This window comes from Juglans microcarpa x Juglans regia, chromosome 1S (genome assembly GCF_004785595.1).
Source record: "Juglans microcarpa x Juglans regia isolate MS1-56 chromosome 1S, Jm3101_v1.0, whole genome shotgun sequence".
Classification (NCBI taxonomy): domain Eukaryota; kingdom Viridiplantae; phylum Streptophyta; class Magnoliopsida; order Fagales; family Juglandaceae; genus Juglans; species Juglans microcarpa x Juglans regia.
Genome location: NC_054595.1, coordinates 12,672,104 through 12,699,837, shown reverse-complemented (window position 1 = coordinate 12,699,837; position 27,734 = coordinate 12,672,104). Strand labels below are relative to the sequence as shown.

The following is a 27,734-nucleotide window of genomic DNA, read 5'->3' as shown; positions in this document are numbered from 1 at the left end:
TGATGGGGTTTCTAGAGAGAATGAGGTTTCTTTCACTAAGAAAAACTAGGGCCGGCTAATAAGAAAAACTTTTTAGAAATCCGTACAAATAAGTCCTAGGCTGCCGAAACAAGGACCGCGCGTATTCGAACCGCGCCATAAACCCTATCTCTTTCTCTTCCCTAAAAAATAACTCGTAATTTATTTTTCTTTCCTACAAGTTTTAATACTTCGTTTCATCTACATTCATTACCCTATCCAGTCTCCTCTCTCTATTTCTGGCAGTCCTCCGTCTTTTTCTCTCTCCACCGAAGCCTGATTTTCTCTCGACGGTTTTCCGTCGCAATGCCACCTCCGATGAAATCGAACAGGCTGGGCAGGATCTCCGACTCCGATGAGTCCGATACGCCGTCGAACAATTTGTGGGTGGGGAACCTGGCGAGCGACGTGACCGACTCTGATCTCATGGAGCTCTTCGCCCAGTACGGGGCGCTCGACAGCGTCACCACCTACTCTTCGCGTAGCTACGCCTTCGTCTTTTTCAAGCTCGTCGAGGACGCCAAGGCCGCGAAGGACGCTTTACAAGGCGCGGAGCTGCGAGGGAACCGGGTCAAGATCGAGTTTGCTCGCCCGGTTTGTTCTGATCTCTGCGTCTCCTTAGATTTATTTGGATTTTGCTGTTTTTCCATCTATGGATTTGTGATTTTGTGTAACTTAATTACTCTGAAATTGCAATTTTGTGCAGTTTTATGCGTTCAGCTTTCAATCCTTGATTCCTTCTCAGATCCCTAAAAGAACATTTTTATTTCCTTTTCTGGGTATGATACTTGGGTATACTGGGAGTTAGGTTTAATTGAAACTGTAGACAGACCAGATTCAATTACCGTAATAACTGCATTTTACGTGCAATTGTCACTAAGATCTAGAGACTAGAGGGATCAAAACTCCAATCCTGTTTTGAAAAGGATACGAAATAAACCGTGATTTAGTTTTGAGCAAAGAAAAAATAGTTTAACCTATTTGCACATTCTTGGAGGCAGCCAACTTTGAGTTTTACGCGTCTCAAACCAAAGAACCAATACAGTTTCGAGTTATTGAAATCAATTTTTAGGAACAAGCAAAGGTTTATGGAATGACGTCAATGAGTATGGCTTATGCTTCTCACAATCTCGCGACGAACAGGGAAATAAGCATACGTCCTTCTTGTTCTATCAGTTGATAGCACTGTAGGTTTCACAAATCCCCGTGACAACGTACAAAGAATCGAGCATAACGGTACCAAGCGTTCATGTGAATTTTGACGCTTGCGTTGCTGCTTCAAGGCACGACCCAAAATTTGCTGCTTCAAGGCGGACATGCTGGCACCTTAGATTAGCATCTACCGATGTACAACGTTTAAGGAGTTAGGTAGGCTGGTGACCAAGTTTCATCCCCAATTTAGATTCTGGAAATGATATTTTGCTCTGATTATGCAAAGTAAGTTGAGTTGGAGCAGCACTTAAGGTGAGGATGTCGGGATCAAACCGAGGCAGAGCGTTCTCTTGAGTAAATTCACTAATTAGTAGAACAAAAAGTTGTGTCTAGTGTTTATGTTAGGGGTTGGAAACCGAACTTAAATGTCTTGCTGTTAAATTCCTTGTCAGTTTTCATCTGTGAATTTGTGGAAAATGTCAATGATTCCAAGTAAATAAAATGTAGAAGTCAATTGTGGTACCCCAGCCGTCTGTGGAACCAATGATGAAACAAAAAGACGGAGATACGCATAAACCTTTAAAATAGGAATAATTCTACTTATTATCTCCACACATCACATTTATTTTAATTTTTATTTTCATTTTTCTTATAACAAGTATGTGGTGTGTGAATGATAAGTAGAACAACTCAATTAGTTTAACAAGAATAAAACAAAATAAAAAATAAACTTCTGGGCTTGTTCGTGAACCTTGGGTTATAAGCTGTGCATTTTATTATGAATTATGGCTAAAGTATCTTGTGCCAACCTCACGCTTCAAATCCAGTTTTGATAAAGTTTCTTTATATTTCTATTGATTTATCTGGATAAGTTTCCTTATATAGAAAAGAACCATGTAAATTTGACTTCTATAAAAATTATTGCCATTGCAACAAAACATGATCTTCCAAAGAGTTGGAGAAAGGGTAAGTTGTCTAGCAAAAAGAAGAGGAGAAAAAAAGAAAGAGTTTGGCAAAGTGCTACATGTTCATCCAATAAACAAAAACACCGTTAATGAGATTTAATATTAGTGCAAGGGTTAGAGTTTTTAAATTAGGAATACGATATCCTTTCTACAAAAGACACGTCATAGATCGGGATCATGCTTACAAATGTTATCTCAACGTGAAATAATGGCCACTGGAGCATTGTAATTCGTTGAAGAATTGTCTAAAAACAAGTTTTATTAAGTATCTTCAAGAAACTTGCCTAACCTGAGTCTCAATTAGAGCTGCACCCTCTCTATACTCGGGCCCGAGGAAGGTTGTATCTAATCTACATTTTACGGATACTAGCCATCTTTGATGATTGTAAGACACCTGCAAATTACCATCAACAAGAGATCACCAACATGTGCTTACTTTCATCGTACTTCTTAGAATATGCAATGGGATCAGGGATGTTTATAAAAAACAAAAAAACAAAAAAACAAAAAAAAAAAAAAAACAAAACCCAAGGAGAACAATAGGAGTTTCATTCGCAAGGGAATAGCCTGTTCTCATTATATTTTATTTTTTTAGTTCACGTTTCTCATGAGAAAAGGAAAATTCCCATTTGTTTATTTATTTATTTTTAGATGCTTATTGCACTTAGACATATTGTCCCATGCTCGATGGAGACAAATTATACAATCCCCAATTGCTCATTTGGCACCACCAGAAACTCTTGAGTCTCGTATCCTAAAGTACTCAGATTCTAGCTATCATTCACAGACTTGCTTACTTTTGACTTACATCCAGTGGACAGTGTTAACCATCTTTAGGGAACTTAATTCTTGCTTGTATTGACATCGCTCAGTTTTCCCATCCTCTATGTGACAATAGTTTCTAATCTCATTTGATATTGTACTTCTTGTCCTATGTATAACAGAACATTTTTTTTTTCTTGCTTTCCACAGCTTTTAGGCCCCTGTAGTTGCTTCTTCTTTCTTAATCTTTTGCCCAATTTCCTTCTTTGTTGCAATAGTGATAACTTTTTTCTTTTCACCTCGTGTTTAGGAGTATCTGCAAATGAATGAATTATTATAATATTGCACTAATTTAGTTTCCAAGTTTCCCTTATACAACAACACAAATGATGAGAGTTTGTGTTGTTCTGAGTTTTTTTTGTGTTGACACGTCTATGTAGCTAGTTCATTTAATTCTTTAGAAGTGATTTTGCTCTTGCAAGTATTATGAACACCCCTCCCTTAAAAAGGGGATAGTTATATCTTCTCTCTCCAGAGGATCATCCCATTGTCACTTACCTTTTTAAATTTTGACTTGGGTTAACTCAAACCCTTATTTAAAGTTTGAATGTTAGTTAGCCCCTGTAAAAACCACCCTTAAGTTTTATGAGAGTTTCTAAATGAAGAGTAAAATACCCTTTATGCAAAGTTATTATTTTTCATTGAAAGACTTAGTTTTTGTAATACGGGTTTTTTTTGTCATTTTATATGCAATCGCTTGAAAGTTAACAGCATTTTTTTAAGCGTTTTGACTGGCATTGAAACTTCAAGAAGAGTTTGAGCTGCACTGAACCCAAGTTGCAACAATGATGTCGTAGTTTGTGCGAGAAAAATTAATTAATCATCAAAAAAGCTCTAGTTTTTTTGTTGTGCAATCTTATTCATATATTTTTAATGACGTAGAACCTCACCAAGGTAGTACCATTGGATTTGCCCTTGGGTAGTAAACCCACGATACACGGTCCCACCCGTTAGAACCGTTGTAATTTAGGGGAACTTCAAATGTGGAATTGAACCCAAATTTTCTCAAGTCTACAGCCAGTTCAAGGCCCATCCGTTGACCACAAGCCTACCTCCTGACTGGTGAAAGTAGTCATTAATTTTGCATACGCCTCATTGGTCTCGATGCTTGACTTGATGGCATATGCATCTTTAACTTCTTAAAGATGTGCGCATTGGCAGCAGAGGCTGATTGAAACATTTTGTTAGTAGCTCACAGATTAGTAAAATAGTTAGCTTTTCTCTCTCTCCAACTCAAGCAATACGATTTTCTTTCAACACCAAGTTGATGTTTTGTCTGCAGGTAACATAATCTCTTTTCATAAGTTTCAAAAATACTGGATTTTAGCTATTGAAACATGCAGTTTTATGATGCTTCTTGCTTTCTTAGGCAAAACCTTGCAAGCAACTATGGGTGGGTGGAATTAGCCCAACTGTCTCAAAGGAAGAATTGGAAGAAGAGTTTCTTAAGTTTGGTAAAATTGAGGATTTTAAGTTCCTCAGAGACCGTAATACTGCATTTGTTGAATACCTTAGATTGGAAGATGCATCCCAAGCCATGAGAAATATGAATGGGAGGCGTTTAGGTAGTGACCAGATACGCGTGGATTTCCTTCGATCGCAGCCCTCAAGAAGAGTAAGTCTCTTGTTCAGAACTTTATTTGTGATATGGTAGAGGTTACAAGATTCTTCATGACCGCTACCATTGTGTGAGTGATTTCAAGTTGGCACAGGACTTGAAAATAGTTGCTTGGTGCTTGCATGAAGTTTATTCTCACTAATTATTTGAGCCAGATTGCCATCCTTACTCTGGAAGCAAGTCAGTATCAAATTATGGACACAAAAAGTATGCACTTCATACTGAGTCAAATTTGTTTCTGGATGTAAGCTAGATGGTAAAGAGTGTCAGGTCTGGATTGATTACCTAATATCATCTGCTAAGAATGAAAGAAAAGGGAAAAGGATTACCTAACCTCCTTCATGTGTGTACCCACACACCTGTCTTTGGATTCCAGGAAAAACTTGCTTTCGTAAATGCTGTAGATAACTATGAAATGTAAATTACTTTTTCATTTTTATTTTCTTGTCATTGTAAAATGAGCTTACTATGTTTTGGTCAACAGGAACAGTGGCCCGACTCCAGAGATGGGCTGTTTCAGGGCAGAAGCATGGTATCTGTGGACTCCCATTTAGGCCATAAAAGACAGCTGGTGAGTTTTCAAGCTGCATACCCTGATGTACTAAATTTTGTATAACTTTCTGTATTGATTATGTCTCTGAGGCCACATGTCTCCAAGGAATAACAACTTAGTGGTGGACATATCCACTTGTTAAGTCGGATCTGATTGGTGGATTCGCGGGAGGTACCTAGATAGCAGATACTACTATGCTTAAAAAATTACAAATGGCAGCATTCTGCTAGACTTATCATTTCAAGTGGACTATGCTTTTCTAAATTTGTATTATCACGCTGCAGCATCCTCAGTCTTCTGTAGGCCGAAGAGGAGATGGTCAACCCAGTAACGTCTTGTGGGTAGGTTACCCACCTTCTGTTCAGATTGACGAACAAATGCTCCATAATGCCATGATTTTGTTTGGTGAAATAGAAAGAATTAAGAGTTTTCCTTCAAGACACTACTCCTTTGTGGAGTTTAGGAGTGTGGACGAAGCCCGGCGTGCCAAGGAGGGGTTGCAAGGTCGGCTTTTTAATGATCCTCGAATAACCATCATGTTTTCGAGCAGTGGGCTGGCACCTGGCAAAGATTACCCTGGATTTTATCCTACAACCAAAGGGCAAAGGCCAGAAATGTTTGTTAATGAACCTCCATTTCTTCCTGCACAGATGGATATGCTTGGTCATAGTCGTCCTGTGGTATCAAATAATTTTCCTGGACCATTGCAAACTATGCCAATGAGGCCTTTTGGTCGTCAAGGTAGTCTTGAACCTCCGTTTTCAGGCTCAGAATTTGATGATTTGGCCACACATCCTAATTTTCAGGATGGTGATTTGAAGAATATGATGGGTTCAAACTGGAAAAGGCCATCCCCTGCACCTGGGATGCTCCCTTCTCCTGCACCAGGTATTAGACCATCTGCAAGATCCACATCTGGTGCTTGGGATGTATTAGACATAAATCAATTTCAGAGGGATTCTAAAAGGTCAAGGATGGATGATGCTTTGTCTGTTGACGATGTTTCTTTTCCTTTGAGAAGGATTGATGATCGTGGATTGGGGTTGGATCAATCTTATGGGCCTGGTCTGGTAATTGATGGAGATGCTTCTAACCATTTCCGAAATGTTCAAGGGAAGAGCCGCCTCAGTCCTGTTGGTAGTAGAGCCATGGCTGGAGGACCTGGTCAGGGTCAGGTTGATAATGATTACATATGGCGTGGGATTATCGCTAAGGGGGGAACACCTGTTTGTCAGGCACGTTGTGTCCCCATCGGAAAAGGAATAGAAACTGAGCTGTGAGTATAATTCTCCCTTCTCTTGGGTTTTTTCTCTTTTTTGTTTTTATCATTTATGCCATTGTTTAGAATGTTGTTCTGATTTCTTCATATTCAATCTCTCACCCTAGCATACCCCTAAGTATTGATAATGCACATTAAGATATTACCCGAGAAATTTAAAAAAAAAAAAATTGAGTCACTTTGGTTAAATTAATATGGAACTATTTTTTTATTTTTTTTACGTTATTCTGTCCAATCTATATTGTAGTGTGTTATAAGTTGTTTTGGAAGATATAATAAATTGGAGTGGAAGCATTTCCCTTAACTTTATAGATCACATTAAATTGGCTGTAACTTTTAAATGAGGTTTTTTATAGAAATTTTATCTATGTAACGTGCTGCTCTTGCATATAGATTAGTAATCGATAGTGTTCTATCTGTAATGTACAAGAAGCTTCTAGTCCCCTTTTTGTCTGCTTTGACGTATATAGGTTTCTTTTTCACTTGATGCAAACTGCTTTTACCTTAATGATTTCATATGTCTGATCTGATTATGTTCCGGTCGATCTTATTTTTGTGGGAATTTTCTTTTTTGCAGTCCTGAAGTAGTTAATTGCTCGGCCAGAACAGGATTGGATATGCTCACGAAGCATTATGCTGATGCCAATGGGTTTGATATTGTTTTCTTCTTGCCAGACAGTGAAGATGATTTTGCTTCGTACACTGAATTTCTTCGCTACCTAGGTGCCAAAAACCGTGCTGGTGTTGCCAAGTTTGATGATGGGACCACCTTATTTTTGGTACCTCCATCAGACTTCTTAACTAATGTTTTGAAAGTTGTGGGCCCTGAACGTTTATATGGTTTGGTTCTCAAGTTTCCACAACAAGCTCCTAGTGGCACATCAATACTGCAACAATCATATCTTCCCATTCCTTCTGCTCATTATATGGACAGACAGCAGATTCCTCCTCATGCCGAGTATGGTGTACTCTCTTCTAGGGAGGAACAAGTTTTGCCAATGGATTATAGTAGGGTTTTGTATGAGGACTCTAAGCTTCCTCCTAAATCAGTTTTCCCAGTTACAAGTGAGTCACCTGCAATGCAGTCAGTACCCCAAGATTACACTACTAGCAATGCACCTGCAGTGTCCCAACCTGGAGTAACATTAACCCCTGAACTTATTGCTACTCTAGCTTCCTTACTACCTCCAAACACACAGTCTTCTGTTTTAGAAAGTGCAAAGCCCGAATTAGGCTCATACTCTGTCAGACCTTCAGTTCCACCTCAAGTTGCATCTGATAAAGAGACGCCATCCCAAGACTGGAAACAAGATCATCAAACATCTGACTATGTGGGTCATTCATTGCAACAGTTGAGGAGTCAGTTTAATCCTCCAATACAAAACCCAGCCCAGTATCAGCCTTACCCGTCTGTCTCAATAACTCCAGGCCATAGTGCCCCATTGGTACTTGGCAGTGCCCAAATTCAGGACTCTTCTATCAGCTTGCCACGGCAGGGTGCAATTTTGTCTCGGCCTCTGAACCAAAATGGACAGGCTGCTGCCTCTTCCCAAGTGAGTCAGCCGTATCAGCTTGAAATTCCTCCCAGTGGCCAGAGAGGCTATGGCATGGTTCATGGAATGCAGGCTTCTGGAATGTATAGTTCACCAGCTTTTCAGCAGGCTAATGGTCCTTTGACATCACCTGGTCAGGCTCATGGTTCTCTTCATTCCCATCCAGCAACAGTAGCAGCTGAAAAAGTGAGCTCAGAGCTTCCAGGTCAGGTGCAGCAGCTTCAGTCTGCACTCTTTGGCACTTCCCAGGGCATGCAAGATGTTGAGGTTGATAAGAATCAGCGCTACCAGTCAACGCTACAATTTGCTGCTAGCCTCCTACAACAGATTCAGCAGCAGCAGCAAGCGACCACTCAGGCAGGACGAGGGTCTGGAAATCAACAATGAGGTAATCCCTCCTCGCATGAGTAAAATTCAACTGATGAATCCCTTTCTTGAGCAAACCTCTCTTCTCAAGTTTATAGGTGGTTTGTTGGCTAACTTTAGTTGTTATTTAGATGCCCTTTTTGTTTTCTTATGATAAATGTTCTGGGTCATTTTTATTATTCGTTGATAGTTTTATATCAAAGTTTCAAACATCTTTGCTAGCGAAACTGAATTATAAATGATATGCTTTATTTTGGCTCTAAAAACCTGGTACAAAATTTAGATGGAGAGATTACTAGTTTTCAATTCTACGATAGTCAAAACATTGAAAATGTGGTACAGATAGGAAAGACTGGCTTTTTGTGGTTCCTTTTGAAGTTATACCAGATAATATGGTTAGAATGAGAGAGTGACAATATAGTAATGAGATGTTAGTTTTTTAAGCAGTAAGTGGTTGTTTTGGGCAAGTAATGCAAATTTATTAAGTGCAAAGGGGCGCAACCCAAGCACACTGGAAGTGTACAGGAGAAAGCACCCAAATAGGGAAAAGAAGTAAAATTATAAAATGGAAAAGCTAGAACTATCATGATTCGACATCCAACCTGAATATTTGGAGTTTCTAGCATTATGACTCTTAGTTCTACTACCATCCTCATACAATTTTTGGAGTTTCTATCATAGCTTTCGTTCTAAATACACCACGTTAAGCATGAAGGAACCATTTGCCAAACTTCTACACAGCATTGACCTACATTTGGATATCTTCAACAAGCCAACAACTCTACTGTCGGTTGTGGCATGACACGCTATATGCCAAAAGATTAAAAATTAAAGCCCATAAAGCTCTAGCCCACAGTGCAACAAAAGATGATTAGCAGTTTCCCCACTTCTTGCATGTACAACACATCATTATGATGTGCCTCTTTTTTAGATTATCAATAGTTAAAATCTTCCCTAATGCTGCTGCCCCCCAATCTTTTTTTGATTGGCACCGGGTGTCTAGAACAAAGTCTCGACTAATCCCAGAAGGCTTCACTGGATTGTTTGTTTCCTGGTTTGACATGGTATTAAGTTTATTATTGATATTTAAATGAATTTCTATTTGAAACTTCTGTGTGTTGACTGCTTTTTCTTTGGCTAGGCATAGAATTTATTAGTGTCTTTATCAGAAATGTGTGTTTTTGTGTTTGGTCAGTGTGCTTTTTTTTTTTTTTTTTCTCAGTATGCTTTTACTACTCGAGTGTGTGTTTTTGAAGAGACTACTGGCATTGTGTAGAGTGGTTGTCTAACAGATAAGCGGAATCATCAACAAGCATGATAGGGAGCAAGGTAGTTTTAGTTCCCTTATGTATAAGATGCCATATCACCGTTATTTGGTCTAGTTTATCGACATTCAGTTTCTGCAATTGCATTTGCGTGTCTATTAGCTTAAGCCTAGAATTTATGGTTTTGGGTGACATATGGAGTTGCGTTTTTGTGATGCATCTGTTAATAATTATTTAGTCTAATTTTATGGTGATCATCTCTTAAAACTTGTTAAATTGTGAGCGTCAAATGTAACTGTAGTTAGTTTGAAGGAGTTTGTTTTACGTTAATTTTGAAGAACTACTATTAGATTTGTGAAATTAAATTTATGTCTGTAAATACAAAATGACGGATATTCACGACCACCTTAACAAAAATGATCTGGGGCTGCCTATAGAATCATGGATGAGTGTCACGTGATCCAGGATCCATGTTTCACCCTTTAAGAGAGGCGATACAAGGTTAAGAAAACTTGTACCGACGGGTAAGTGAACATAAAGATTACACAAGATATCAATCTGATATATGCATACGCTAAATATAAGGAGCTCTCTTGATACCGTCATATTACTTCTTAAACCTCAAACCCTCCAATTTAGGTATCCTCTTGGTTTTAAAATGTTGTAAAAAATAAAAATAAAAATAATTAAAGGAAGAGAATCGGTTCCTTGTAATACAAAATAGATTCAAGTACTGTTATTACGAAACTACTGCATAAACTCATGCATAGTATAAAACCGACTGAGTTGCATAAGGTACTGTGGATAACTTACTTGCCTACGAAAAACGTGCTTTCAGAATTCAGATTTCATTATGCAGTCAATCATCCATCCCCCCTCTGATAAGTGAAGCATTTCGTTTCTGGGCAATTACTAGGTTTTTTGTTTTCTGAAAATCTATGTCCGCAAAAATGCTTTATTAACCGTGGGAAAATGATTGACCTACAACTTTCTTACAATTTTATTATAACTATATATTAAATGAAGAGTAGTGTTGTAAAATTAAAATCTATTTTAATAAATTGGCATGTTTGTCTTATTGGTTGATCGTGAAATGGATTGTAAAAGAGTTGCAAGTGTATGGTGTAATAATGCTGTGACATGCCCCCAACCTCCTCTCCCCCAAGAAAATAAAAGATTAAAAAAAATTATGGTATAAATTCATAAAAAATAAAAAATAAAAAATAAAAAATAAAAATAAAAATTTACGGTATAAAGAAGTTAGTGATGATTTTGGTAGCTTCTAATATCTATTGCTTATTTGGTAACTTATAGTTTTATTTTTCTTTTAAAAAAAAAAAAGGAAAAAGCAGGCAGCTTAATTGATCGTGATGAGTATGTGATGTGGAATCAAAAAGACTTTGCGGGTGTTTCTTTCTTATGGACTAGGTCATGTTTGGATTGAGAAGTGGTCTCAACTCATCTCATTTCATTTCATTATTATAATTTTTTTAAATTTTCACACAAAATATAATAAACAATTCAATTTTTTTAAATCTCAAAACAATAATAATATTAAAAAATAATATTTTATTCAACTCATCTAAAACAATCTCATCTCATCACATATCACTATCCAAACAGCACCTAAGTCTCGTTACATAAAGTCCATGAATGGCTTAGCTTTTCTTTTTTAAATCAAGATTGCTTCATACAAAGACTTTGTAGGTGTTTCCTCCAAGCAGATTGAGTCAGTCCGACTCCAATCTTACTTAACGGGCAGGATTATAGGTTGTTGATGGATAAATTAATGGGAATTAGTATCATTGCGTTAAGTCAATGGATGGATCATTTTTTTCTTTTCAAATCAAGATAGCATTCATATAAATTTAGGGATACGAAAGAGGTGGTTACTGATACAATCTATGTAATGTCTCAATGACTCAAACTATATAGCCTATACTTTAAAAAAGCTAGTCAATGATACAATTGGAGCCATATTGAAATATTATAAAGAGCAAGAATTTTTTCTTCCCAAGCAATGTGAGATTTCATACACCACCGATCTTTGCACATCATATGAGGTATCACAATCTCCATTTCTTAAAATCTCGACATCCTTGTTGGGCCTGTCCTTTGTAGGTAGTATGGCTCAAGTCTTACATTTTTTTGTTAAGATAGGCTTTGATATCATTTGTAATGTCCCAACGGAAAGCTCAAACCACATTGCTTATACTCTAAAAGAACTAGAGTATAAGCAATGTGGGATATCACAATCTAACTTATAAAGAGCAAGAACTTCTTATTCTTAAGCAATTTAAGATTCCATACACCACGTACTCATACTCATTATATGGGATATCACAATCTAACTTATAGATTTTACTGTCATTCTAAGCCACAATAGATAATGATGTAGTGGGTAGGTCTGCTGGGTGGGCCCTCCATTCGGCCTACCCAGGATGGTAAGCGGGTGGGTGGACACTTATACTCTTATAATTTAAAAAAAGAAAAAGAAAAAAAGAATAAGAAAGAAGAAGAAGAATTGAATGGCCTAAGCTTCTATGATTTTCTTGTAACTGTTTCTAGTTCTTAAATAGGTGTATTCACATGTATACTTCTAATTTATCTGGGCTATGCCTATTTTCTTTATCAATGAAATAATTTATTACTTATAAAAAAATTAAAAAAAAAAGGTGAGCCAAGTGCAAATTAAGTACCATTCGCTTGGATTTTCGCTCGCCCACCCGCCTGCTTGATACCTCAATATAAACAAAAAAAACTTTAGATTCTCTCCACCCTCACATTTTCTCAGCCTCCTCTCTCTCTTCTTTTTCTCTCCATTTGAACGAATTTCATCTCCGTCTTCCTCCTTTGCTTCATCTTCATCTCTTCTTCTAATTTTATTTATTCTTCATGACTGTGGGTTTGCTGAAAAGCCTACGGTCATGAGAATCTACCCACTCAATAGCCAGACGAGACCACTGCATATAAATTATAAGGGACAAGTGGGAAAAAGGTCCCCTTTCCAGGCAAGGCCAGGTGTTGAGATGCCTGGCTGCCGGCCCATGTAGGGTGAGTGGCAAGCCTAGTAGTGGGATCAATTGTGCTAATCACGTATAGCTTTTCCCTTCTTTATCATCTAGTAGATCCTTCTATTTGGAAGCAAGAATGGTTGTTTGTTTCCAACAAAAGAGAGGATAAAAACCCCCAAAGAGTTGACTTAAGTGGTGAAAGCCTTGGTCTTAGGGTATCACTTCCTTTAAGGTCCAAGGTTCAACACTTCATGGGTGCAAACAATCATTTGGGGTCACACCTCCTAGTGAAAGAGTCAGCGATTTAACCAGTTTCATATAGGGAAACTTTCGAGAGTGCGGTGCACGGGATCGGGGTTTACTCTGCATGGATGGATCTGAAGAGCCTTGCCTTGGAGAGGTTCCACGACTTAAAAAAAAAAACAAAAGAGAGGATAAAGAATAGCCTCTTGTAAGAGAAAGTAAAGGAAGACACCAAAGCATTATCGGATGGTTGGCACGTGGACTTCACGCAAGATTGTGGTGTCGACAACCACTTGTCAATCAAACACGTTGGTCCGATGGCAAGGGTTGGTAGATCAGTGGACGTTAGGGCTGTAAAAATAAACCGGAGAATTGGCCTGGACCAGTTGGTTCGGTCCAAGACCCGTTCCTCTATTTTAAAAATCGGTCCGGTTCCGACTTTAGGTTTTTTGGCACTGTACTGGACCAGTTCGTATATATATATATATATAATTAATCTTTAATATTATATATAATATTTTTTATATTATATATAATTATATGAAATAATGATATATTATAATTTATAACATAAAATATAAATCTTAAACATGAACATTTGTTTGATCATATGTTTTAAATATAAAGTATATATATTAATTATATTTTATAGCCTAATAAATTCTCAACATATTTCTTTCAATAAATACATTAGTAATACAAATACTAAAACCGGAAAATTGGACTGAATCGGATCGGAACCGGTAAAACCGGAGGTATCGATTTAGAAGAGTAACCGGTGTGGTATCAGTTCTTAAAAATGTAAAATTGGTATATAAAGTTCGGTCTCAAAATTTATCTAAAATCGGATCAAACTGGACTGGTTATATCCCTAATGTACGTTGCGAGCAATGGTGCAACATCTGGCTAGTATAGGTAGGGAGTGACTGGCAATAGGGCGGATGCATTGCTTCCTATAAAAATGGAGCAAAGATGAGGATTCGGATGAAAAACAAGTAAATTTAGAAAAATCTGTCCAAGACTGACATGAAAGATAAAGAAAGGGAGGAGGACGATTGGGAGGGTTATTTATTTATATATTTTGGGGGTCCTTTGGGCGAAAGAGGTTGGGGAGGACAAATGTCGAACGATGAACAAAGCGTCGAAGAGATCGTCTTCTTCTAGTGGAGCTCAACACGCGGATTACGGTTACTTATTAAAAGAGAAAAGAAAATTATGAGGTTTAAGGGTTGATTGCTTAAAATAGATTATTTCATTGCATGAGTAGGAATGAGTCGTTGCTTGTGATATCAAACGCAGCAACTTTTTCTTTGCTTCCGTAACAGATTTTCCTTCAAATATATGTGTAGGTGATTTTGCAGGGCTTGGGCTTTTTCTTTTCCAGAAAATGGATCTATCATGTTTTGGAAACTCAAAATACCTACTCGACTCCTACTGTGAGAGGTTGGTGTTGGTCATCTCAAACTAAGCTATATAATTGTTATAAAGACGGTAACACTATAATTTACAACAAACAGTATATGGGCGACGCCTCCTCTCTCTCGTTTTTTCTTTGTTATCTTTTTCCTTTTGTATTCTATTTGTTTCACTATCTAGTCTGTCTATTTGATTAACCGGTTTACATTTATTTCCTCTCTCTCTCTCTCTCTCTCTCTCTCAAATTTGTGGCTCCTTTATATTATTATTTTCCCGACCAGTTTTGAGTTGGAAGTTACTCATTGGAAGATCTTACGTTTTGGCCCCTTACCACTCGAGTATCTTGCAGTTGAAATATACTACATAATTTTTCTTTTTTGTTAGCAGATCGAGTTGTTTAAACAGTGTAAGAAGGACAATCATTTGTAGAAAATGCCATTGGATTTTGCATTTTATTCTTGTTATGATATGGTGAAGGAAAATGTCACAAGGGATTATTAATAAGCGATGAATAAAAGCATGTACCACAAAATGGTCGAAGATCTTTTAGATTCTGACAATCCATTTGGGTTCATAATTTTTTACACGATTCACAAATCCGAAACGTGTATGAAACCATATAATAGTTATGTTGACTTTAACGAGTTTTGAGTCAATTTAACACGATTTGTCATTGATCTAGTTAATTAACCATGTTATTTTCTAGTCAAAGTGTGAGGACTATGCCGAAACGAGGGAAGGAATCCCTTCACGTAGGCAAAATGCTGGCAACAATGAGGCAATGGGACAAGCAACGTGTGGCTAAGGTGACTACTCCCTGTGTAGAACACTTTCTACATGCACAAGGGTTATACATACGAGGAATCACTCCACTTGTCAACATGGGGAATCTCTTTACCCAGTCAATACGTGGAATACCTCTTCCAAAACATAACAAAGGACATTCCACCTGATCAACACAGGGACTCTCTCTACCCGCAATATCATGTGAAGCCAATAAGGAAACGCCCCACCCCGATCATCGTGAAGAATCACTCTACCCATATGAAACTCGTGGCAATGTACCGCTCAAGAATGGTGCGGTACATTGCGGAGAATCCTCAACCCGATCTCATGAGTACAGAGCACATTAAAATCATATCACTTTAAATCACCTCATCAAAATAATCAATAAATATAGTAAGAAAAGTATGCACTTTCATGAGAGAACAAGACAAGAAGTAGAATATGCAAATCCTAAACTTACCCATAAGCATTTACCCTACATTTCTAATATGGTAGTATGTAGGAGTGGGCAGCGGGGGCCCGCACCCCGATACCCCGCCCCAGTCTACTCCACCTCTACATGGGCAGGTGGGCAACCCCACCCAGCAGCGAAAGAGCCTATTGAGTCTCACATTATTTAAGTATGACTATTGTATTGTATTGGCCTCTTATATATAGGCCAATTGGCCTAAGAGGCCAAGGCAAATCAAAATATAACAACTCTAATGAGTTTAAAAACTATTTTATTAGTTTTAAATTTTTTTGGTATTTATAAATTTTAATTTACAATTTAAATTATGTTATAATTTGGGTTTAGACCCAGAAATAAGTTTTAGACCGAATGGGACATGGGTAGTATTGGCTTGGGCAGATGAGGTGTTCGACCCCACCTCCCGACACCAGGGTGGGGTGTGGGGAGGAAAAGCTTGCCCCCGTATGGTGGGGGCGGGGTGGGAAGGGTCCACATTGCCCCTCACCATGCGGGTATCACCCTTAGTCATATGAGTGCACTTAGCTGGATGGTATTCTAAATACAGTAGTTGCGCTGAAATAATGATCCTTAAATTGATGAAGACTCTAAGCTCTCAACGTTTCTAGCTTTTATATAGAAAGGAATAAAAGTTTTAAAGTCATTTGTAATCCCTAAAATGGGATGTTTACTATTGTCCATTGTCTTTTATATGACAAGACTGCAAGTTACATTCCTTACGGAACTTGACTTTTCCTCTTACCTCTCTCTTGCTTAAATGAGAGACATTCAATCTCAGCCATCCATTTGTCCTCTAGACTTAAAAAAATGGTAAAGACCGATTGACTGATAGGACAAGGCATACACTCTCTACGACTTGCCTTGGGACCAAACCCATAGGCTTTCCCCTTATGAGAGTCTCCCAAGTGGCGTTAGGCCACACTTCTAAGGTCAGAGTATATGGCTTGTAGGTATGTATTTCTTCTACCCAAACGTGCTTTTGATGTGCCGTCGGATGAAGCATAGGCCTTGGGTACGACACCTGCTACCTTCTGAGCCCTTCCATGTCATCTTAGAGTCTTCTATCATTGCATCAAGCTTGTCGTCACCTGTTGCTCACCTCCCATAGGGTCAGTACTTCCTTTGCTTTGCCTGGTGTGGAGCGAACCTTCTTTCGTTGCCCTGTTTTGCCCTGCATCTACTAGGCTCTCTATAACATGTTGCTCGCCTTACTTCCACCTGGCCACACGTTACTTGCCCCACTACCTCTTTGTCGTTAGCATTTTGCTCGCATGAGGGGATTCCTTCCCTCGTTCCAGCATAGTCCTTGCACTTTAAACTATTTTAGTCGTGAAAAAATGGTGTTTTATCAGTAAGATGCACAATATCGAGGGAAAATGTTATGGACGACACTTGGTGGAAGGGATGTGAACGGCACTCTTGCAACAATGTACGGAAATGTCACACAGTTGATGCAGCAAGATGGAGGAATCTATTTTGAAAGAAAGTAGGGGAACGAGTTTTGAAATGTGAAAGGGTTTGCCTTTTTTTCTTCTTATCAAATTTCGTGTGGGTTTGTTGTATCTCGTAGTAATCGTGTTGTAAAGTAGTAGGAAGCGGTATTGTTAAGTACAACGAGTTTTAAGTATTTTTAACAAGAGTTGTGCTACACCCACAAAGGGTGTAGCTCGGAGATGGGTTCCGATGAGGTCAAATGCCTTTTCTTTCCATTCATTTTTTTTTATACTCTTAAACATTTTAAAAAAATCACAATATTATTAAAAAATACTTCATTAATCACTAATTAAAAAAAAGTTATCAGAAGAATTCATCACAACCCAACTCTCGGTGATTTTAACTTTTTCCTTTTTAAAACGTTTATAATGTGGCAAGCAATATCAACTTGCCATTTAATTTGGTATTTCTTGCTTTTTATTTTTTTAAAAAGAAATGGGATAGATCGATATATATGGTTCAGACACCATACCATTTCAAAACAATAAATCTTCACAACCTCCTTATACTCCATACTCCATATTTTTTTTAATTTTTTTTAATTTTTATTATTTTTTTCTTTTATCAAATATTTATTATATAAATAATGAATAGAAAATTTGAAATAATTTAAAAAGAATAAAGTCAAAAAGAAATTTATAAAAAATATTAAAAAATTTAAAAATTTAAAAAAATGTGGAGTGTGGTGGAGGGGTTGTGTAGCAAAACTCATTTCGAAATCCCTAACATCTAGTGACCTGCATGGTCATCCTCCACTGCCATGCTTTTCTCTACCGCACTAATCCACTGCTACTGCCATCAACCATGAAGCCTATCAACACCAGTCTGGTCTCACACCACCTCCATATTAATGTCTTTTTTTATAACCACCTCAAGGCACTGCCCGGCATGTAAAATGCACCCATCTGTCACAGAAAAAGACAACCCGAACTCGGTCTTCTTCTCTTATTTTTCTCTTATAGCTGTAATCATACATAATTGGGGTTTATAAGAATCCCACCTGGAACTGAGTTCCTTTCATCTCATTTTCTCGTTCATTCTCTTGTTTGTGCACTTTCCATCTCTTTGCTATGTAGAAAAATGTTGTTTTTCTTCAGGTTGAGAAGTGTTACCTATAAGTCTCACACCTTACACACCCACTTAAAAACATGTTATTTTATATTTTTATCCTATTTTACTTATAAATATGTCTGGAATCATTTTCATTACATGGATAAAAAAAGTAAAATGACATATTTTTAAATGGTTGTGCAGGATGTGAGATTTATGTCTAGAATTTTTTTTTTTAGATTTTATTGTAGTTATTTCGTGTGATGGTTGATAATTGTAACTGTGCTCTTTTATTTGTGGATTTGTGTCTTCGGTCTGGTTTATTATAGCAATTGTTTGGCATCGGAAATGGTTTTGTTTTGTTTTGTTAGATTTTCTTTTTACAGTGTATATGTATTTTCTAGCGAAGTTGAAATGAAAGTAAAGGTTTTTATTTATTTTGATATAAAAAAGGAATGGAGCTGCTGCTTTGCGCTAGAGATATTGCTAAAGGTAGTAGTATCTGTGGCATCACATAAATGGAAAATGATAGGGATCATCCCGTTGGGGGATCCCGTTGGAGCATCACGCTCCAATTTTTTTTTTAATTTTTTTTTACATAGTGATTAAGAAAATGTTGTTTAATAATATTGTGAATTTTTTTTAAAATATTTAAAAGTGTTAAAAAATGTTGTGAACAAAAAACAAAAAAAAAATTTATATCATTTTTTTAACACTTTTAAATATTTAAAAAAAAATTCACAATATTATTAAACAACAATGTGATGGGGGAAAATCTGTTACATTAGGCCTAGGGTCGCAGGAAGAATGCATTGCGGGAGGTTGGGCCGAAAATAAGGCCCAGCCTTGTCACCTAAGTCTGGGCAAGAAAGGTAGAAGCCCAAATCAAAGTATGGATAGGGAACTCGGGTCAGGCTTTGGTACCGTGACAGGAGATCTGGGTGAAGACTGTGGGATCTTTGTTGTCCCATAACTAGCGTGTCTTTTGTATGCCAGCAACAACCCGCTCCCAACATTCACAGCGTGAAAGGATGCAGTCCGAAGCAGTCGAAGCGAGGTTTAACCAGCAAAACGAGGCAATACAGAAGCTCATGGCAGATATGGAGACTCTCCGGCAAGAGAACATTGCGTTACGAAGGAATGTCGAAGAGATCGAAGCGGATTAGCAAAGCCATCATTATGGGGATCACTCCTAACCTAATGTAGTCACCGTAAAGGAAGACCGACGTAAAATAAACCTGTAAATCCAGATGGAAGTAGCAAAGCAGATGGGTCAACCTACCAGGGTGGATCAGTTGCTCACTAACGCTGAACTACCGTACAACACTGGGATTCTAGCGGTACCAATACCTCTGAGGTTTAAGGTCCCTCAGATGGAAGCGTATGACAGGACCAAGGACTCGTTGGAGCATTTGGAGACCTTCAAAACCCACATGACTCTCCACGGTTTCCCCAGTGAGATATCATGTAGGGCGTTCCCCCTCACCTTAAAGGAGGTGGCACGAGTGTGGTTTGTTTCCTTGTGACCCGGAACTGTAGATAGCTTCAACGAACTGGCACATCGGTTCTTAACGTAGTTCATGGCTAGTCGAACGAGGATAAGGCTGGCCAACTATCTGCTAACTGTTAAGCAGAGGGATGATGAGAGACTTAAGTCATACCTCTCTCACTTTAACAAGGAACGAATGAAAATGGACGACCAAGACGAAAAGATCACGTTAGTGGCACTATTAGGAGGAGTATGGCCTCGCAGTCCCTTTATGACGGAAATCACCCGTAAAACACTATCAACTCTGAGGGAGTTTATGGACCAGGCAGACGGTTACATAAACGAGGAGGACACGCTCCAGGCATTGACAGCACCTAGGAAGCGTGACTTGGAAAGGGCAGACAAGAAAGTGACAGAACGACATCAAGGGCCAAACCGAGGATCCCGCCAGAAAGGGGCTCACGAAGTCAAAGGCAAGGGGAAGCATGGCCCACGCTTGCACTCTAGGTTGGCAGTAGAAGTGGAAGAAGACCTGAGTCGACAAGGAGAGTGGAGACAGGGTCCGTCATGACCCAAATATTGTTCCTTTCACAGGAGCAGTGGGCACAACACCCAAGATTGTTATACAAAATGGGGAAGATCTGACAATCCGAAAACCCAAACCGACTTACGCAATAATGAAAGAAGTGAGTCACGGCGAGAATACCACCCTTACTCCTGGAGAAACCAAGACTGGAGCCCCATCCGAAGAAACCGAGACTGGAGCCCCGTTCGGAGAAGTCGGGACCAAAGTCCCATTCGAGAAAGTCGGGATCCAGTCCACAGGAGCTATAACCCAGTTCGTAAAGGCCAGGACTATGCCCGGAGGAATAATCCAAGTCCCGAAAGAAGAAGAACTACAAACCCTCGTAAAGAGGACCTGCATCAAGGAAACTTAAAAAGGGAAGAACCCCCCATAGGGGAAATCAATACCATAGCTGGGGGGTATGTAGGGGGAGCAACTTCCTCAGCTCGAAAGGCTCATGCGAGAAAGGTCAGGTACGAAGAAGTATTCTCCACCTAACGGCCATACCGCAGAGACCCTTCCAGGGAACATCTGGTAACGTTCAGTGAAGAAGATGAGGAGGGATTGTCATGACCTTATGACGATGCGCTGGTAGTAACAGCACAGATAGCTAACTACCGGACCAGGAGGGTCTTGATTGACAATGGTAGTTCCACAGACATCCTCTTTTGGGAAGCTTTCAGCAGAATGGGGATTACTCCCGACAGATTACGGCCAGCGCCAACACCCCTTAAAGGCTTCACAGGAGATACCGTCCAACCAGTCGATGCGATTGCTCTGTCCGTACTGGTAGGCATGGCTCCCAGAACCACATCCCTCATGGTAGACTTCCTGGTGGTCAAGGCCCCTTCCTCGTACAATGTGATACTCGGGCGACCGTCCCCGAACCAAATGAAGGCTGTGACTTCCACGTACCATCTAAAAGTAAAATTCCCAACCGCATTCAGGGTGGGGGAGATGCGGGGTGAATAGCAGACCGCGAGAGACTGCTACACCAGGGAGATAAAGTCAAAGGCCATAACCATACAGACTCTAGAATAGAACCACAAGCAGGCTGCCGAACTGGCACCTCCTGCTCGGACCAAACAAGAGCAAGAGGAGGGAAACAAAGGGGCATAAAGACATACGAGACTCAAAGAGGCATCCCTGCCACCACCTCCAGCGGTGACTGAGCTAGATCGTGAAGTAAGGGATGAAGAAGCGCTAAGGCAGGCAGAGCCCGACGAACCCCTACTCTTGGTACCAATGGATCCTGGAGACCCAGAGCGGACTATACGAATGGGATCCAAAATGTCCGACGATCTGAGCCTGTCCATGACACAACTACTCCTAGAGCATCGTGATGTCTTTGCTTGGTGCCATGAAGAAATTCCGGGTATCGATGGATCGGTGATAGAGCACCAACTCAGTGTAAATCCTGAGGCCAAAAGGGTCAAGCAGAAATGCCGCAGTTTCAGCGTGGAGAAATACGCAGCTATAGCTAAGGAAGTGGAACGCCTCCTCGCTGTGGGTTTCATTCGGGAAGTTTATTATCCCGAATGGCTCTCTAATGTTGTACTAGTCAAGAAGGCAAGTGGGAAGTGGAGGATGTGTGTCGATTTCACCGACTTGAACAAAGCTTGTCCGAAGGACAGTTTTCCTCTTCCGAGGATTGACTTGATAGTAGATTAAATGGCCGAGCATCCATTACTCAGCTTCATGGACGCATATTCTGGCTACAATCAAATCAGAATGAGTCCCGATGACGAAGAGAAAATGGCGTTTATCACCGATCGATGACTTTATTGCTTTACGGCAATGCTGTTCGGTCTCAAGAATGCGGGAGCGACATACCAACACCTGGTTAACAGATTGTTCAAGAACAAAATCTGGAGGAACATGGAAGTCTATGTAGACGATCTGCTGGTTAAGAGCAAGAAAGCCGAACAGCATCTTGATGACCTTCGTGAAACCTTAATGGTGTTGAGAAAGTACAAAATGAAGCTCAACCCTCATAAATGCGCCTTTGGGGTGGAATTAGGGAAGTTCCTGGGCTTCATGGTTTCTGAACGAGGAATCGAGGCCAATCCCGAAAAGATCAGGGCCATCATGGATATGCCTCCACCGAGGAATATCAACGAAGTTCAGAAGCTAACAGGAAGGATAACCGCCCTGGGCCACTTCATCGCCAGGTCAACCGACAGGTGCCTTCCTTTCTTTGGTGTCCTCCGAAAAGCACGAGAATGGGATGAAGACTGTAGTAGAGCTTTTGACGAGCTGAAGGAGTACTTGGTTCACCCTCCGCTACTCAGCCAAACCACGCCTAGAGAGAACCTGACCGTGTACCTGGCGGTGTCACCTAATGAAGTGTCTTCTGTGTTAACCCGAACGAAGGGGGGGTTCAATGCCTAGTTTATTATGTTAGCAAAGCTTTTCGAGGCGCAGAAGCCATGTATCCCAGAATAGAAATGTTGGTTTTCGCGTTAGTAATCACTGCCAGGCAATTAAGGCCTTACTTTCAAGCCCACCCAATAAAGGTCTAAATCGATGTTCCCCTGAGGAAAATATTGCAGAAACCCGATACTTCGGGTCGGATGACTAACTGGGCGATTGAGCTAAGCGAGTTCGAGGTCGAATACTTCCCACGGATGTCGAGAAAAGGACAGGTACTAGCAGACTTTGTAGTCTAATTCTCAAACTTCCCGGAAGAAGTGGTCGTCACACCCCAAGGCAAGCCGTGGCAGATCTATGTCGACGGCTCATCCTGTAGGGCAGGGGGTAGAGAGGGAGTGCACATAGTGACGGACTCAGGAGAGAGATTTGACTACGCGCTCAAACTCGGATTCAAAGTCACCAACAACGAAGCAGAGTAAGAGGCGCTCTTGTCAGGGCTAACGATTGCCAGGTCCCTTGGTGCAACTGAAGTTGAAGTGAAAACCAACTCTCAGATAGTGGTGGGACAGGTAACCGGACAGTTCCTCATGAAGGGAGAAAATCTGAAAAAATATCTTCAACGGGTTGGGGAAGAGTGGGATCTCTTCTAGTATTCTACCATCCATCAAATTCCTAGAGGAGAGAACTAGGAAGCGGATTGGCTAGCTAAGGCGGCCTCAGGGCAAGAAGAGGTCCCGCTCCCGGACCATGTCGTTGTCCAAACTATTGATATAGCTACAGTGAAAATTCGGGTGTCAGCTATCGAGGTCCTACAGCCCTCGGAATGGGCCACGGATATTTTGAAATTTCTTCAAGAGGGAATCCTTCCGAACAATCGGGAGGAAGCCCGAAAGATTAGGAACCGAGTAGCCAGTATCACGTTGGTGGAGGGAATTCTGTATAAAAGAGGCTATGCCGAGCCTCTGTTAAGGTGCATCTCTTCTGAGCAGGCTCAATAAGTGTTGGCTGAAATCCATGAAGGAGTTTGTGGGAATCACGTGAGTGGGAGGGCATTAGCATTACGAACTGCTCGGACGGGATACTACTGGCCTAATGCTCACAAGGATGCTTACGAGTTCGCCCGGAAATGTCTTAAATGCCAGAAAAATGCCCCTATACCTCTTTGTCCTCCCGAAAAATTTACTTTTGTCACTGCCCCATGGCCCTTCGCCCAATGGGGGTTGGATCTCATTGGTCCTCTCCCAGCAGGCAAAGGAGGGGCAAAATATGTTGTGGTAGCAGTAGACTATTTTACCAAATGGGTAGAGGCGGAAGCTTTAGCGACAATCACAGCTTGGGCAATAACAAATTTCCTCTGGAAATCCATAATCTGCAGTTTCGGTATTCCCCAAAGCCTCATCTCCGATAATGGGAGACAATTTGATTGTTCTCACTATCGAGAGTGGTGCTCAGAGCTCAAGATCAAGGCTAAGTACTCATCTTCAGGACATCCGCAAGCCAACGGTCAGGTAGAAGCAACCAATAAGACGTTACTCAACATCTTAAAGAAGAAGCTGGGAGCGTAGAAAGGGGAATGGGTTAAAGAACTTCCCAGCACGTTGTGGGCATATCGGATGTCAATAAGAACCCCAACTGGGGAAACTCCTTTCTCCCTGGTCTATGGAGCGGAAACCATGATACCAGCAGAAGTTGCCATACCCACGTATAGGGTGCAGCAATATGACCCGGATTGGAACAAATAGCGATTGAGAGAGAGTCTAGACTTCCTGGAAGAAAGAAGGGAGGAAGCTGTAAGCCGAACGTCAGCCAACGAACGGAGAGTTGAACTATACTTTAACAAACGAGTCCGACCTCGTAACTTCAAAGTAGGTGATATGGTCCTAAAGCAAACAGGAGTTACAACTCAAGATGAAGGCAAACTGGGTCCCAAGTGGGAAGGGTCATACCTGGTAACGGCGACTGGAAGACCTGGCTCATACCGGCTGAAGGACCATGAAGGGAACGAGCTGCTACACCAAAGGAACGTGGAGCACTTAAGAAAGTATTTTGTATAAAAAAATCCGAGCTGGGCTCAAACGAATGTAAGATTATTGCTGGTTAAAATTTTATGAACTTATTACGAAATGTTGTGTTACTATGTCTCCTTGAAACAACCTAAGTCAGGTAAGCCCGATCTCGAGACAGGCAACGAAGTGTAAAGCACAGGAATCGAGCCATAAGCTCTGACCTGCTAACAGCTATTCTCAATGTAGTCTAAATGACGTGCCAAGCTTTGTGCAAAAAGAAAGAAAGAAATGCGTTGGTAAGGGAGCAGGACCCTCAGGCTCTACCAACCTATAAGAGACAATCCAGGAAGTATAAAGCACAGGAACCGAGCCATGAGCTCTGACCTGCTAATAACTATTCTCAATGCAGTCTAAATGATTTGCCGAGCTTCGTGTAAAAAGAAAGAAAGAAACTCGTTGGTGAGGGAGCAGAGCCCTTAGGCTCTGCCATCCTATAAGTGTCAATCCACGAAGTATAAAGCACAGGAACCGAGCCATGAGCTCTAACCTGCTAACAGCTATTCTCAACGTAGTCTAAATGACTTGCCGAGCTTCGTGCAAAAAGAAAGAAAGAAACGCGTTGGTGAGGGAGAAGGGCCCTTGGGCTCTGCCAACCTATAAGTGCCAATCTACGAAGTATAAAGCACAGGAACCGAGCCATGAGCTTTGACCTGCTAACAGCTATTCTCAACGTAGTCTAAATGACTTACCGAGCTTCGTGCAAAAAGAAAGAAAGAAACGCGTTGGTGAGGGAGCAGGGCCCTTGGGCTCTACCAACCTATAAGTGCCAATCTACGAAGTCTAAAGCACAGGAACCGAGCCATGAGCTCTGACCTGTTAACAGCTATTCTCAATGCAGTCTAAATGACTTGTCAAGTTTCGTGCAAAAAGAAAGAAAGAAACGCGTTGGTGAGGGAGCAGAGCCCTCGGGCTTTACCAACCTACAAATGCCAATCCACGAAGTATAAAGCATAGGAACCAAGCCATGAGCTCTGACCTGCTAATAGCTACACTCAAAGCAAAAATGAGAGCGAAACAAAATATAAAAAGCCGCAGAAAAGAAGGTAGACAAAATCCTTTATGTCCCGAATAAGGTTACAAGCGGAGCAATAAGGAGAATTTTACATCGACCAGGGTTAAAAAAAAAAAAGAAAAAAAAGGGCCAACTACAAAGCTACTACAAATGTAGGACGACAGCACTGGAAAGATGGGCGCCCCGTAGATTCAGCAACACACGTCCTTTCTTCTGCGGGCAAGAGGTCAGGTAGCACCCTACCAAGAGTCTCCAGGTGGCGAACTGGGATTGAAGGTTGAGCCAGGAGGCAGCAGCAGCTCAGGTAACAAAAGATCGATGGGTAAGCAATGACTGAGATGTAATTGCTCCCCTCGACTGTCTGTTCCCGCCCTCCTCAACCGCGGGTGCCGTGCCACTACCTTGATCGAGCACCGTCCAGAACCTGTGGGATGCAGGTTCTGGTTCAAATGCTCACGGAGGTCGACCCCCGTAAGCAAGGGGCAAAAACAAGTGAGACATCATAAGCAAGAGGGCAAGAACTAGATATGTGTGAAGTTTGTCGTGTTCCCAACGTCCAAACCACTACCGACGGCATCTCGAGCATAGAGACAGACGCGTTCGCCTTCCGTAAGCTGCAGAAGGAAAGGAAAAGGCCACGGAAGATCGGCATAGTTAATAAAGAAGAGAGAAGACAGGGCCGGATGCATTTCGGTGGAAGATGAAAGCATCCCTTTTTATAGGCGGAAACGACTCTGGGCATCCCCAGGGCCCCGCGACGCCTAAGAGCTCCCTCGGCTCCCTCGTGTCCGTGGGGCCTCTGGGGTTGTCCACGCGTCCCTTGTGATACACAAATCTTGGGTTGCAGTTGATAAGGAGAATTGAGCCTGGGAAATCTCATCCGACACGTAAAACGGAGTATAAAGGGCGACTGAAGAAAACGTTAAATAGAAAACTTAAGTCACGAGTGTGATGGAGACAGCTAGCGTGGTTGACAAAAGCGGAACGACACTTAGATCAAAGAAGGAAGGAAGAGGTGTCAGTGAAAAGCAGCTCTAGGATAAACATGAGATCAATAGTAAGACCAGACGCCCACGTGCATAAATATTGTGACATATGGCTCGGTGGACACTTGGAAATATATGATAGTTGCACGATAGAATCACCGAGCGGGGTTCACATTTAAAGAATCATCGAATGTGAATTGATGTCATCCATCCATGCCTACGTAGAAATGCAACGGAAAATTAGACCGAGATGGGGAAATGCCTACCGGGCGTGCAACTTCACCGCGGTACGCCGCCCTGCTGGGGACCAGCCAGACCTAGGCAAAGCTAGGGATGCAGTACTTTATGTCAGGTAGAGCTAGGGATGCAGTACTTTATGTCAAGTAGACGAAACTATGCTGAAGGTCTCATACGGGGTAAAAGCGTTGGGGTAACACTTGCGCCATCAAGATCACTGCGAAGGGCCATGGCTCTATGATTGTCCAGGGGGAACTTACCAGCGCAGGGGAACCTTACACTCTGCTCGGTTCGATAAGGCTCGATATCAAGGGGTTACAATGTGCGTTACAAAAGTTAATGAGAGGGGTAGGCCAGTATAAAGGAATCATCTTCATTATTATAAGCAAGTTTACACGTTGATGGTTTAGAAAAAAAAAAAAACCAACAACAACAACAAACAACAAAAACAATAGAAAAAGCAGCAAAGGAGGAGTGTCGCAGAAAGCCAAGGCATCTATCTCCTTTACGCCCCATGTCAGCATCTTCTCATAGGCTTTCACATTCGGCGCAATTTCCTAAAGATTTAGAGTGCTAAGATCGGTCCTGGGGTTCTGAAGGAGCAGTCCCCAAAGGCGCTCAAGACCTTCCCTGTACCTATTGATCCAGGCCTAGTTGTGGAGGGCAGGGGCCATCCTGAGTTGGGACTCCAGCTGGGTTATGCGGTCCTCAGCAGCCTTCAAAGAGGACTCCATGCAGGAAACGGAGGCCCGGGCTAAAGTCTTGGTCACGTCCACAGATTTGACAAGTCCCATGTACCGATGGAACATGCGAACCGGAATCTGGGTAGATTGCTTCTTCTGAGCCTCCAATGTCTCAATTGTTCCCTCACCTTGCTTTAACGCCACCTGAGTGAACTCCAACTCACGCTCTAGCTAGGCCACGCGACTTTGTTCATCCGCCA

At 41.0% G+C, this 27,734-nt stretch overlaps 2 protein-coding genes across 3 annotated transcripts; both read left to right on the top strand.

Annotated features, from left to right (window-relative positions):
* The first annotated feature begins 144 nt into the window (after positions 1 to 144).
* On the top strand, positions 145 to 14,474 carry LOC121245809 (flowering time control protein FPA-like). Of its 2 annotated transcripts, XM_041143679.1 has the most exons (6): positions 145 to 612; positions 4,327 to 4,572; positions 5,060 to 5,146; positions 5,413 to 6,404; positions 6,985 to 8,348; positions 14,198 to 14,474. In XM_041143679.1, exons 1-5 carry the CDS (start codon positions 325 to 327, stop codon positions 8,345 to 8,347), a joined length of 2,976 nt encoding a protein of 991 aa, XP_040999613.1. In that variant the 5' UTR covers positions 145 to 324; the 3' UTR covers position 8,348; positions 14,198 to 14,474. The 2 variants fall into 2 exon arrangements, with proteins under 2 accessions (XP_040999613.1, XP_040999612.1); XM_041143678.1 differs by lacking the exon at positions 14,198 to 14,474 and having other exon boundaries at positions 6,985 to 8,592.
* Positions 14,475 to 21,914: 7,440 nt separating this feature from the next.
* On the top strand, positions 21,915 to 24,055 carry LOC121247317 (uncharacterized protein K02A2.6-like). Its single transcript, XM_041145685.1, has 4 exons — positions 21,915 to 22,472; positions 22,670 to 22,762; positions 23,180 to 23,402; positions 23,511 to 24,055. The coding sequence occupies exons 1-4, from the start codon at positions 21,915 to 21,917 to the stop codon at positions 24,053 to 24,055; spliced, it is 1,419 nt and encodes a 472-aa protein (XP_041001619.1).
* The last annotated feature ends 3,679 nt before the right edge of the window (positions 24,056 to 27,734 follow it).